The following is a 14028-nucleotide window of genomic DNA, read 5'->3' as shown; positions in this document are numbered from 1 at the left end:
TTTTTTTTTTTTAAATAAAGTAGAAATGTAGAATCTTACCACTTGTCACCTTTCACTATGTGATAGAAATTGAGTAGCACAGTGTACCTCTTAAATCACTTTTGCTTCATAATTTATTTAGGATCACAACATTAATCCTGAAAATATAAATTGGCTTTTTTTTTCTACCCAATTTGATTTATTGATTATAACTCAGGTGTTTGCAGGACTGCAGATGAAACATTACAATGGCTTTCCAGGCTGCGAGTAACAGCAAAACTTTTTTTTTTTTTCTCTCCCCTCTTCCACCAGATGGGTTTCTGTGCTATTGCAGGATAAGGATTTTGACTGATCACCTTTGTCACCAAACAATATTTCCCTGTAATTGCCAGAATAAACTTAAATGCATATTTGATCAATAGTTCAGATCTATTTTTGCATTCCAGATAGATTCTCTCCTCAAGGCTTATTACAATATTCATATCTTGATTCTTTTCTTCCCCTTTATTTGCATACTAAATTTGTATAATGGCTTTTTTACAATGCAAACAAATGAGCTAAAATGAAGTCTAATTGATACAAGCCAGTTTAATGTCTTGCTGAGTCAGTAGTGGTGATTTTACCTTTGTGTCTGCACCTTTTAGTTTTTTCTCTGTTAATTCAAGTATTGTTCCAACTGCTGTGCAAGTAGTCTATTGCAGTATGTAGTCTATCATAATGAGCACACTAGTTACAGTGAACATTACAGAATAATCTTAACTTTTTTTTTTTTTTTGGACACAAAATACAGGTTAGAAATCCATTTCACATACCGATACAGGAAATGTCATTTATGGAAGTCCTCGAGTCTTAAAATTGTAATCAATTATACAAACCGTTTCTAAATATCCTTGTACTCTTTCTGCTAATAATCCAATGAAGCACAGTGTTTCACAGTAGCGTTGTGCAAGAAAAATACAGTTGGTACTTGAATACCCATTCATTTTTTCAGAGACAGATTTGCAGGAGCTTTTTGACCAGGTTTTGGTGTGTTTTTTAGAGCAGAAAACAATGATTCAAATCTACTTAAAACACAGATTGAAATAGGATTGCCAGTTAGTGCCAGCACAGCTCCATAAACGGATGCCACATTTTCACCTGCATCTTAAAACAAATATTTAAAACGATGTGTGTGTTGCCCCTTTATACAGCAGAGCCAGTTACAAGATGATACGGCAATGACATTGTCATTCAAAGGAGTGTTAGCGCAACCTTGTAACACAGTGGTGTTCCTGATAGAATTTTGTTTTGAATACAAAAGCATAGATGCAGTGCAGTAACCGTGCGGATAATTTGCCTGTTTTGCAATAAACATGGTAACAGTCTTGTTTCAGAAAAAATAACATTGCCAACTTTACAATGACACTGAAGTTTAGTAAACCTGCCACGTGGATTATTACATTGTTACAATCAAATTATAATGACAAACAAGAACTACAGAAAAAAACTACGCTGTTACATTACAAGCAGAACACGCAACTGTGTAATAATTAAATGAAACATTGGCTAAGGCTGCTACACTTAGAAATATTAAACAAGTAATCCATAAGCTTTATTTTTATATAATACATTTGCTGAGCACACTGATACAGTTTAATACATGCATAAAATTTGAATACAATATAGCAAAACTGGGTTGACAACAATTACTGTTACTGTTGGACAAGAAATGAAGGCTGAAAAGTGTGACAATCCCAGTTTACTCAGGACATCTGGTAACCCTTCCCTATACTGGCAATAAAATGGTTAAACATAGTGTTAGTCTTTTTTGATTTATTTGGCACAACAGTTTGCGTTGATGGCAGGCAGACTCTTCTTTTTGGCATATTGCTTGTATTTATATTAATAATAATAATGCACGATAGAAATCATACATGAGGTCAATCGGACAATGATCCTTGCCACCAAGAGGCCTAGCTACTGGTACGTGCTGATTTGGATTCCTGGGTAAATGCATGTCTCCTGATTTGAGAGAGAGCTTAGCTCCCCGCCTATATTGGTGTTCTTGGTCTCAGGGTTTTTCAGCTTCTTTGATCTACTTGATGCGCAGGTCCACATAAATATGAAAAATCCTGCCACAAAAAACAAGATTTTAATAGATATTCAGTAACAGTACTTTATCACTTTCATTACCAGCCTCACCACTGCTTCCCTGTATGACCTTATTCATATATGGGGGATGAATTAAATGTTTTAAGTAACACACTATTTATTCCCCTGGTACATTTATTATGTAGCTTCCTGGCAACACAAAACTCGTCTCGTTCTATTGTTATATGAAGGAGGGGTTGTGAAATGCAAAGGGGACCCATCAATTAATCTAAAAGGTACCTCTGCCATTTAACAGAAGACTTTGACATTACTAACAGAGTGGTGTATGTGAGTCTCTTTCTGTCTTGTGCTGTCAGTAAAATCCCAGGTTTGTGGCGTAAACTCGCTATTTTAATATTAACCACATTAACAAAAGGAACACATTGCTCACTGCTGCCCTCTAGAAGAATCAAACTGCTACAACCACACCTGTAGGCTTTGCATATGCTTATAAAAGCTTATAATTGTGAAGTTTTTCCATGGCTTTACTGTGCAAGCAATCAAGCAATCAAGCAATCAAGCAATCAAACAATTTTTATCACGTCAAAAAAAAAAGAAAAAGGCCAAACAATATTTACCATGGTTGTCATGTTTCTACTTGAATATTATTTGCCTATGCTTTCCCTGTGCTTTATAACCACTATAAGTGGTTAAGCTTGCGGTGGGTATGATGGGCAGGATTGCACGTAGCCCCTGCCCTGTTGCACATGATGTTTGCAGACATGACAATCGCTTACCCTGCAGGGAGTTGAAGATGCTGAAGAGGTATAGGACGGGAATGGTGAAAATCCCGAATCCAAGGAAAGCCAGCCCCCAGGTTGTCCCCAACAAGCAGGACATCCCAAACACGGTGAAGACGTCTTTCCAGACGGCTCTTCTGTTCTGGAGTGAGCTTCCAAACCTCCGCAGCTGAGCGATCTTTGCTGCCACCGTGATGAGTATGCCCGTGTTGAACAGAAATATAATTGCAAAATAGCAGAGATTTAAAGCATAGAAAAAGGTTTGGTTGACTATCCAGCATCTGAAAAAAAAACAACCAAGTGTGTGTAAAATACACCTTCCCCACATAAAAAAAAAAAAAGATTGTCAATATGAGTTCAAACATTAATAGTTATTATGTGCAATAATAAATGACCTAAAATGAATTCCTAAAAAAATATATACTGAAGAAGATATTGCAAATATGAAACGTATAACCATGCTGGATAAACCGCCCTCATATACCCTGAGGGCTAGCAGTTCTCTAGATAAATGTAAGTGAGACATGCATCACAACAGGACGAGCGGATGTCTTGATATTTGCAAACCCTACATGCCGAATATTCTGCCCAGCTATTTACAGTATAAGGCAAGTTTCACAAATGTCAATATCAGCAATGGTCAGTATGTGCTGTAATGCTGCAGGAAGGCAGTAGATGAATTGCACTGTGCTAACAAAAAACACCATCCACTTACATTTTACTGTCTTGGTTGGTTGAGTGGATTGTCACTCCGATGGACCCGTAGAAGTCGTTTCTGACACAAACGCTAATCCCAATTATTAGGACTGGGATTCCTGCAATTGGAAAGAGATTTTAACGGAGTTGTGTTGAATTACGTCTGATCATTTTTAAATGGATAACTAAGAGGTATTGGGAGAAACATTTACCACTGTGCTAAGCGCTGATGTCAAAAAGATTCACAAATAAATAACACAAGAGACTCATTTAGGAGCTCCTGCCACATGCACATAAGTTATATATTTTTTATTTGCCAGATCTGTAACATACAAGTTTGAGTTCTGCTCTGGAAAAGCACAGCAAAGTATAATAAATCACAGTGAAAGAATAGTAAATAACAGAGAGGTAAAGCATATTATAAAAAAAAAAATTACAAACTATAGTAAATACATCTCAATATAATCATGGAAAAAGCATGGGAAATATTGCAAAATCACTGTGCAAGGGAACACACATGTTTATTTTTGTTGCCTGTACTTCTTTACCTACAAAATAGTCATGCTGTAATTCAGGTCATCTGTACTCTTACCCCAGCCCAGGAGTGATAACTTGGCGATGTAGTGGCGGATGTAGGTGTTAAAGACCTTGACCATGAGGAAGTACAGATGAATGGCCTCGACGGCCATCCAGCTGAAGCAGCAGAGGAGGAAGTAATGCATGAGGATGGCAATGGCTTTGCAGATGGCGTCTTGGTTCATGCTGGCCAGCCACTCATTGAGCAGGAAGCTCATGTTGAGAAGGTAGAGGGCAGCGCTCAGGCACACATGGATTGTGGTCGAATGATCCTGTTTGGGGTTCCTAGCAAAAAAAAATAATTCATTAAAGCCCTATCCAGCCAAAAAGAAATACAGTTTCATGACTGAGGTTATCTCCTTAACTGGGGAACTAAAAAAAACATAGAACTTGTAAGAACTTCCAGGGAAACAAAATAACGCATTCACAGCCACTTATAAAAGTTTATGATGATATTTTGTCATGTTTTTCCCATGGATATACTGTGTATTTACCATAGTTTACCCTGGATTTCCACATTTATTAATGTGCTTTACCATACCTCACTGGTCTTTTTACCAATGCTTTGCCATGCTTTCACTATGCTTTACAACACTTTGCTATGCTTTTTCTATGGTAAACTTGTAACAGGAGAAGTTGGAGTTTGTGTGAGCCACAGAGGTGTAAAATGAGAGCAATAACAAGTGAAAAGGAACCCACCTGATTATAAAGTACATGAGCACAGAGATTGCTGTAAAAGCTGCAGAGAGTCCACTGCCAATGTATGAAATAACTGACAGTATTTCCCAGTTCTTCGAATCTATGCCTTTTATTGGAACCTGTGAAATATGATGCAGGGTACACATTCATTTAGATAATATTTAGATTGTGTCGCCAGGCTAAAATGCCATGGACCCTTTTCCAAGGAAACTAAAGCAAGTAGACAAACACATTAGAAGCCATTACCTGAAATCTCAGTCTAGTTTGATCTTTAGACATTATTATTGATCAAACTGCAGAATAACACTTCAGAAACAGCCAGGACAGGGTTTATTAATTTTAAATACAAACAAGGATTTCTAAAAGGAAGAAAAAAGCTTGAAGTGTTAGAACTCTATGATCAATGGGGGCCCAGTCTGACATATTTTTTGATAACGGTATATTCTCAAAACCTTATGAATAATTAAATAAAGTTTGCAATGCGCAAATACTTTTTTTGGGGGAGACGTTTCTCATTAGTTTAACAAAGTGAACTTTAATAACAACAGTCCTATAAAAAATAGTCTTTAAAAAAACAATATTCCTTAAAACACTCTTTAAAGTTTTGTCAGTATTTTCTTTTATGAATATCTGGGTAAAACAGAAACAGAAAAAGACATAAAGATCAAACTGAGCATGCAGTACCATGAGCACAGCAAAGGCAGTCATGTGGTTGCAGGTACAGACGGTTATTGTATCTGTTTCATTGGCCTTTTGACATCCTTCGTCACTCCACAGTGGACTATCAGCTGCATAGAGAGGGTAATTAACATGGGAAACTAAACAGAATCAAGGGCTATACTCACAAAGCTTTAACTCAGGTGTTTAAAGGAGGTTTTCTTTTTTTGTTTTTTTCTGACTACAATTCATTATGAACAGCATTGTGAATAGAGCCCAGGTACTCATTTGTCTTCTCTTCAGTGTAATATACCATACACCCCCATTCAAGCAGTCTTTCATAAGCATGCTTTCAGTCCGTGAGGAATAAGTGCATTTCCTTTTGTTTTAAAACTAGGAAATTCAATGTTAATGCTACAAAATTATAAACAAGCAACTATACAGTGCTTAAGAGACCATCTTCTATAACTTCAAAACACTTAATCCAGCTACTTATCTTCGTTTCTTATAGTTTGGGCTTAAGCAACCAAACTGAGTGGGTTGGTTCTAGTTTTAAGCATTAATGTCTTTTTCTCCTTTCAGAAACGGAGTCACTGGAGGCTGCAGTAAACACATTGAAAACATGGCCCATTCCTGTGTGACTAGACCCTTCCAAATAAAAAATATATACCGTGTCACAGAATATTTGTTCCCACCCTACGAATATCCGAACCCCCTGGAAACCAATATTCTGAATATTAGTACCCCTTTATTTTTTGGTAACAAAGTTAGCTTTCTTTGCATACAAGTCTTTATCCATGCATTTTCAACTAGGGACACTTTCCCTAACCCTAACCCAAACCCTTACCCTAACCCTAAACTTGTACCATCCACTCCCCTCTGACCTACAATGTCCCTTCTCACCTACAATAATACATGATAACAGCCTGCAAACATTGCTCCAATTTACCATCATTATACATGCTAAATGTACATTAAAATAGGAGAAATAACAAACATGCATGTAGGGGGAAACTAATATTTGTTTACACCAGCAAACCACACTTTGCTTTAACCAGCCTCCTGCTCTCATTTTAAGAGATGCAGCCCCAAGCTGGCCTCTTCATGTTACCTTTCGAAACAGTGACCTATGACAGTTTCACTGTGCTTTTTGCAGTTTTTTCATGCTTTTCCCTTTATCATAGCTTAACCTGGTTTGCCATGCTTTAACATGCCTCGCTATTCCTTACAATGCTTACCTATTCTTTACCATGCTTTCACTATGCTTTAGTACATGCTTGGTATATGCTTTTGCTATGGGAAATTTTTGTAAGGATCTGTTATGAAAATAAAAAAAAAAACATTAAATGTACCTGTTGATTCGTTATAAAACAAGCAATCTGTTTTTTGGTTCTGAAACTGGGGGGAAAAGGAAGGGAAAGGGAGAATTGAGACAACTAAACTGAACAAGGAGGACAAACAAAAAATCACACGAAACATGCGCCCGCACGCACACACGCACGCACACACGTCCGCAAGCACACTTACACGCACGTACACACTCACGCACGCACACTCGCTCGCACGCACACACGCACGCACACACGTCCGCAAGCACACTTACACGCACGTACACACTCACGCACGCACACTCGCTCGCAAACACGTCCGCAAGCACACTTACACGCACGCACACACTCACGCACGCACACTCGCTCGCACGCACACACGCACGCACACACGTCCGCAAGCACACTTACACGCACGCACACACTCACGCACGCACACTCGCATGCACACACACTCACACACACGCACACACGTCCGCAAGCACACTCGCACGCACGTACACACGCACGCACACTCGCATGCACACTTGCACGCACACTTGCACGCACGCACACTCGCTCGCACACACTCACGGACACTCGCATGCACGCACGCACACACGCACGCACGCACACACGCATGCACACTCGTACGCACGCACGCACACACACAGTTGTTTATAGTCTTTATGAGGACTTTGCATTGACCCCCATACAGTAGATTTCTTCAAGTCTGGATGGGTGACGAAACAATAATACAATAATGAAAGTTACAGGGGCTAAAGGTAATACTGCTACATAGTTTTTGTTTGAAATATCTGTTTAAACATTACAGGGCCTTGGCCTGTGTCCTCATAGGGTCGGTTTTGTCAGAGTTTCCTTCCAAGAGGGGACTTTTTTCTAATCAGCAAGCACTCTTAACGAGCCCCCACACACACACACACACACACCTGCATACCACACGTACACATTTACCTTTGAAATATTATAGAGTGGGAAATACATTTTAACTGGAGTTGTCAAGTTTGAGATGATGCTCTGTGGGTCAACAACCTGAATACGAATCACCAAACTCACAATCGTCTTGTTCTGTGAAGTCTGTGCAAAAAGGAAGAGAGAGAAATTTCAGTTGGCTTGACAAACACAGACAAAATGATGCCTACAGCAACAGGGTCAGACTCTTTCACAACAGCTAGACTATGTGCCTCCCAAAGGTAACATTGAGAAGGAGAGGAGAAAGTGGAGAAAGTGGAGACAGTGCCTTAGTTAAGAACTCATTGCCTTCTCCCATTGGAGAAGAGTTTTGGTCAATAAAGACTAATTTGTATAGCTTAGCCTGATTTGCAAATATAATTGTTTTTAATCAATTTTATTTGTTTATTTTTGTAATCTTGTGTTTTATCATTCTTATTAATTTCCTGTTTTATTTAGTTGTTTTATTTAGATTGTATTATTATTATTATTATTATTATTATTATTATTATTACTACTACTACTTTTTAATTGTACTACTTTTTGATATATTAATAAATTAATTGAAGTTGACATTGAAATACCATCTATTTCTGCACAAGGTGAGTCTTACCTCAAACTGGGTAGATGAATTGTAAAGTATGACAGCAACCCTCCTGTACCCATCATCCATCTGCCGGCCCTTCCGTATTGCTTCGGTCGGCAGGATTATTTTTGGTGTGAAGTTCCTCTGCTCCTCAGAGGAAAACTGCATACAAAAAGAATGAAGCTAAAATATGCAAGTGTTATTGTACAACGTAAGAGCTAGCTGACAGTAAAGTATCCTCAGCTCAGTCTCTCCTCTATAAGAGAAGAGCAGCTTGCATGCTGCCAAATCTCTTGAACAAAAAGACACACCCTGGACCATATATTAACTTATTACAAATTATAAACACAGATCTAATTGTACTCATATTTAGGTTACATGTTATATTAGTATTGACATGTTTTTTGTATATCCCTTTCATGCAGAAATGTGTAATTTTTTTAAATACTGTATACAGTTTGTGTGATCTCTATGGAGTTCAAAAAGTTGCCCTGCCATAACTTTGAATAAAACATATATGCATTATAAAATAGACACATAGATAGGAAACTTAGTATGGTGCAATGGTGCACCTAGGGACTGCAGGGGGTATTTTAATTGGAGAGTGATATATACACTGAAACAGTAGCATTCATCTAATGTGCATTTCTTAAATTACCATTGGCACAGGAATTTCCATTTCCACTTCTTCAGAAACATTTATTTTATTCACAGACAATATTATTATATCATTAAAGTTGTAGTCTTGTCTCATGCCTTTAAAATTTCCATCATATAAATCCATTAAAATAGAGGTTTGCAGTCTGTAAGAGAAAATAAAAACAGGTGAGGATTAAGCCTATTAAAAATTGGCTGATTGCATGCTTTTCCTATTGACAAATATTCACAAATCTACAGAATTTATTCAGGTGTTGTTGTGTGTAGGCTTGTATTGAAACATCAGACCAATATACAATAAACTCCTTTTTAATTTTGTTAAAGGTTTGATGATATAAAAACAGTAGATTTCCAAACCTCAAAAGTCTCTTCTCCAGATGTAAGTGGAAATTTAAAGAATCAGGTGTCATTTTATGTTTACATTTGCATATATTGCATATAATGTTTACATTTTTGCTACACAGATGTAAAAAATACCCTTTTCTTTGAATTTTCATTTACACCAAAAGAAGGGGCTTTTAGTGATTTCACATCATAGCAAATCTAATAAACAGTATCAGATTCTCAAATCTGTTATCACCATAACATTGATCAACACATGGAAAAAAACTGCTGGTTCCTTGATTTAAAAAAAAAAAATCAGTGTTTCTTTTGTACTGTAGAGTCGGTGTGACCAGCTAGCACAGGACAGAGCAGCCACAGTCATTACTGGAACTTTCAACTGAGATCACTGTACATAGCAAGCAGATTGCATGGTATGATTGACACCTTCAAAAAAAAACAGGACGATATTAACAATGGATTTACGCATTTAAAATGTACAAATGTACAATATTTCCTCTGAAATGAAGACAATGAAAAGGATTGCAATTGATGCTCTTAACTTACTGGGTATAGATGTACATCAATTGACAATGTTCTAACTGCCGCGGGCAATCTTTTTCTATAAGTGTCAGATCCCATAATCTATTCCATGGCTCTCCTGATTCATTCTTCAGATTTTCAAGCTTGTTGTCAATGTAGGTACACCCGCATAATGTTATTTCACATGTAGAGGAGAAAGATGCTCTAGAAGACACTAACCACGGAAGACAGTCAGTCAGCAATCAAAAATACAAATATTCAGTTCAGTAAAATCAGACAGACAAGGAGACACAAAAACGTTGTATAATGACCTGCAAACACAGATGTTGTTGTTGTTCTGTAGGTCAAACCCATCTCACAGTACAGTATACAGCCATTACCTTCAATTGTGATCATCCACTTAAAGATTTGATTACTTGTTTTGCTACACTAAGCTACAAGTGAGCATGCAAATTACATTAACCAAACTGTCAACACATTGTTAATTATATTATTAATAATGCAGTTATATGGTAATCAGGAATAGTAACACTGAATGAAAATAACTTACACTTCTATTTGCAATTCTTTTTTAAAATCAATACCCAATTCCAGTGGTGTGATTGTTCAACTGCTTTCATTTGAAGACGATTTTTAATTGACTAACAGTGACTTCAACTGAAGTCATTTGTTGCCACGACGAGAAGCTCATTTTCATGGAATGCAGCTAATTGCAATGTTGATCAATGATGTGTTGGAATTGATTACAAGGGAACGGGAACTGGAATTGGGAATTGCTTTGAAAAAGGAATTGGGATTGAAAACCAGGAACTGACCTCAACGCTGGTGCTAGCTGTGAACAAATAACACTGCCTTTGATCGGAAAGATGCATCACTGTAACACGAATGACACAGGCATCGATGCAAAGGGTTAAACAGCGTCAGAATGAAGTGGGCTCCTATGTTGTAGCTGCACTCTACACATATCCCACCAGCAGAGGTCAGAAGCATATCATGCGAAATAAAAAAGTGCAATGCTTACAGGATGAAAGAGACACGTTGAATTTCAAACTGGATCCTGAGAATTCAACATAAGTTTCCATGTTGGTAATATTAGAAATAGATGTTTTATAAGGTAACTGAGTGCAATTTATAGAACAGCTATCATTTCTATAGGCGCACACTGGGGGGTCATTCCTTAGCACATTGTCAAACACGTCTATGCTAGAGCCGTTCCAGATTGTTTGCAACTTTGTTCCATTTTGTTTCCCATATGTACTTATGGTGACATTAATGGTGTCGTTCTCCTGTTCTGTAAAAAGAAAAAGAGACACTTTTGATGTTTCAGTAAAAAAAAAAAAAACAGTACAATATCCTTATTGGCATTAATCTATTAATCACGCTTTTAGGGTGACATGCAGCTCTCCGTTATTAATGAGTGATGCATGCTTAATACATGCCTTTTGAATGCTTAGCTGATCCTGAAAACTTCCTGCCATGGTACTCATGTATTATAGAGGGTGTTCTTAGCTTCCTGCCATGCTGTTCATGTGTTATAGAGGGTGTTCTTAATTCCTTGCTGCAGTTAATATGTTGCTATAGCCTGTCACAGTTATAATAACTGACCATGTAAAGAATACTATGTGTGCATTATAATTGTAAAGCTATAACTCGCTTTGTTGGGTTTTTTCCCCAGACAGCTGTATTATATCTCTAACATAAACATTTCACCAAATATTTTGTAGTGTGATTGTTATCAATGCTAACAGCAGTGTCATGTGTTTGTTAATCCAGTAATTAAATGTAGTCAGACTAGTTCTGCAGCAATGCTGATTACTTGTACTGATAAGAGTATCATTCATTTGCATGTACTATAAGTTTCATGGACGTACTGTTCTTTAAATATGTGGGGACTGCTGCAGGAACTTACATGGGTATCAATCTGATTGAGTCTCACCTGTTAAAATCCTTTGTCATTTTATTTGAATAAAGATATTTAATGGCGTTTATGAATAGAAGGGAGCAGGGGAGGAAATATATTACATTATTACCTAAATATGAAACCCATATATTAACATAATTGTTTTTCAAACCTTCAGTTTTATATCATTGTTATTTTCCCATCAGATTAAAAAAAAGTGCAACAATATTTACAATACCTGTGCGCTTCACTAAACTGAATACAAAGAGACAAATAGACATCTTCGTTAGAATTGTGCAAAGCATTGTGTGTCACTAAGTGTACACTGCCCTCCAAATGTGATTCTGAAAAAAACAGAAATTATATAATATATATATATATATATATATATATATATATATATATATATATATATATAATATACACAAACACAAAAGAAAATCTGCAGCTGAAATGGAAATCAAGAATCCAAGACATCAAAAGACATCAAAACAGAATTTATGCAGAGCTGCATTAACCTTGTTAATATTACAATATTTATTTTCAAGGTATTCCTTATAGCTTTTTTCACCTACAAATGTAGTTTTTCATGATATGCTTTTGCACTGCACACTGCAGCTTTAAAGTTTAATGTTTGTTTTGTAAGAAGATGAAGAATATGAAATGACAAAACAGCAGTCATACTGCAACAACGCTGAATTGTATCTCACCAGTCATTAAATATGTGAACTGCACTTCTTGATTCTTAGTGTGACTGTGTGCTGTGCTCTACCTTTGAATCTTAAGCATGCCTATTTGTAAACGTAATCTATCTACCTAATATTAAAAATACTCCCTCTGCAATCATGCCTGTAATTTAGCCCCGGCCTGAGTCAATGCCCCTACCCCCTACCCACTACCCCACACACATCTTTGCCTTAACGATAACTTTACGTCCCCCTGGATGATGACTCGGCAGAATCCGGTATATATGTTGTGACAAAATGTCAGGCAGCCAAGGCTGGTCTGTGGCGAAAATAGCACACGCAGATGCAGTTCAGCGCTTTTGCACACTTTTATTTACAAACAAAACAAAACTTGGGAACAAAGCAAAATTTAAACAAAACAGCACCCAAGCCCAGCTGACACAATGCATGCTTTCTTTGTTTCTTACTGTTTTGGCTTGGTAGCACCGTCCCTGAACACTTTCCCTTCCTCTCTCTCGCTCCAGTCACTCACCACACAAACATGCTTGTTTCTTTTTCATAGGGAGTGACCATTCAATTACCACCTGGCCACATTCCACACTTTTCAATAACCTTGTATAAAGACCACCAATTAAGGCCACTTTTTCACAGCCTCAATTTACTCCTGTACATCAATGTCCAGACTCCTTCAATATTAAGGACACTCATGCCAGCATCAGCAATTCCAGACATATCAAGCCTCTTAAAAGATCAACATGCTGTAAACAGACTCTCCAAAAACGTAACTCAATTGATTTAGATTAAACTAAAACAGGTAATTAGAGTAGTTTGCATTATAGAGTTAAATAAAAACCATCTATGGCTGGTTTCACAGATCCTGATTAGCACAAATGTTGGTCCAGGTACGGGCATCTACAGATGCTGATAACCGGGTTCTGTGAAACCAGCTGCTAGAAAAGAATAAAGATGCTCAATAAAATGTTAAAAAGTTACATAAATTGGCTAAACTAAGAGCTTTTAAAAAAAAATCTAAAATCTATAATATTCTTTTTTTTCCCCACCATAAACTCTATGTCATATATTGTATTATGTATGTATACAAAAATACTTCCAGGTCATTACACATTAACATTGTACTTTATTAGTTAACTCACTATTTTTGTAAAAAGAAAATCTATTGGACATGAAGCTAACTTTCTGTTTATCTCTTATCTTATTACTTTTTTTTTTTACTTTCTAACATTTCACCTTTTAATCGGTATTTCAACTCTTCCAACTATTGATCACCTTGATGGGGTGAGCAAAGAACTACGGCCCCATTTGGGTCTTTATTTCTAGCATGACATACATCTTACCTCTTTTCTGGGCTGGCTCCAGTGTTAATGACAGTGTCCACGTGCACTGAATCCTGCTCAGTGTTAGCTGTGTGTCCTTTTCAAAACCATAAACAGCAGAACTGAGCGTCAGTATGCTCCACAATTTGCATTCAGTGATGGAAATTCAGGGAGGGCTGCGACACCCAGTCCACAGTTATCTGTTATCCTTGTCTATCCATGCCTTTGTATACTGATAAACTCCA

The 14028-nt window shown here is 37.1% G+C and overlaps 1 protein-coding gene across 1 annotated transcript; it reads right to left on the bottom strand.

Moving 5' to 3' along the window:
- Positions 1-60: 60 nt before the first annotated feature.
- LOC121295993 (adhesion G-protein coupled receptor G6-like) lies at positions 61-13929 on the bottom strand. The gene is made up of 14 exons (XM_041221107.1): positions 13805-13929; positions 12002-12107; positions 10885-11154; positions 9888-10077; positions 9001-9145; positions 8370-8504; positions 7760-7882; positions 6830-6875; positions 5505-5608; positions 4821-4939; positions 4138-4406; positions 3565-3664; positions 2847-3130; positions 61-2090 (listed from the first exon to the last, which is right to left on the bottom strand). Exons 2-14 carry the CDS (start codon positions 12066-12068, stop codon positions 1936-1938), a joined length of 2007 nt encoding a protein of 668 aa, XP_041077041.1. The 5' UTR covers positions 12069-12107; positions 13805-13929; the 3' UTR covers positions 61-1935.
- Positions 13930-14028: the final 99 nt, after the last annotated feature.

This window comes from Polyodon spathula, chromosome 21 (genome assembly GCF_017654505.1).
Source record: "Polyodon spathula isolate WHYD16114869_AA chromosome 21, ASM1765450v1, whole genome shotgun sequence".
Taxonomy (NCBI): domain Eukaryota; kingdom Metazoa; phylum Chordata; class Actinopteri; order Acipenseriformes; family Polyodontidae; genus Polyodon; species Polyodon spathula.
Note: the sequence above shows the minus strand (reverse complement) of the source record. Positions and strands in the feature narration are given on the sequence as shown.

Bases quoted from the DNA above. Each gene is read 5' to 3' on its own strand.
- LOC121295993 (XM_041221107.1), bottom strand. From the start codon at position 12,068: ATGCTTTGCACAATTCTAACGAAGATGTCTATTTGTCTCTTTGTATTC. The intron at 11,155-12,001 runs GTATTGTAAATA...TTCTTTTTACAG, and splicing joins CAGTTTAGTGAAGCGCACAG to AACAGGAGAACGACACCATT. The intron at 10,078-10,884 runs GTAAGCATTGCA...TTCCGTGGTTAG, and splicing joins CAACGTGTCTCTTTCATCCT to TGTCTTCTAGAGCATCTTTC.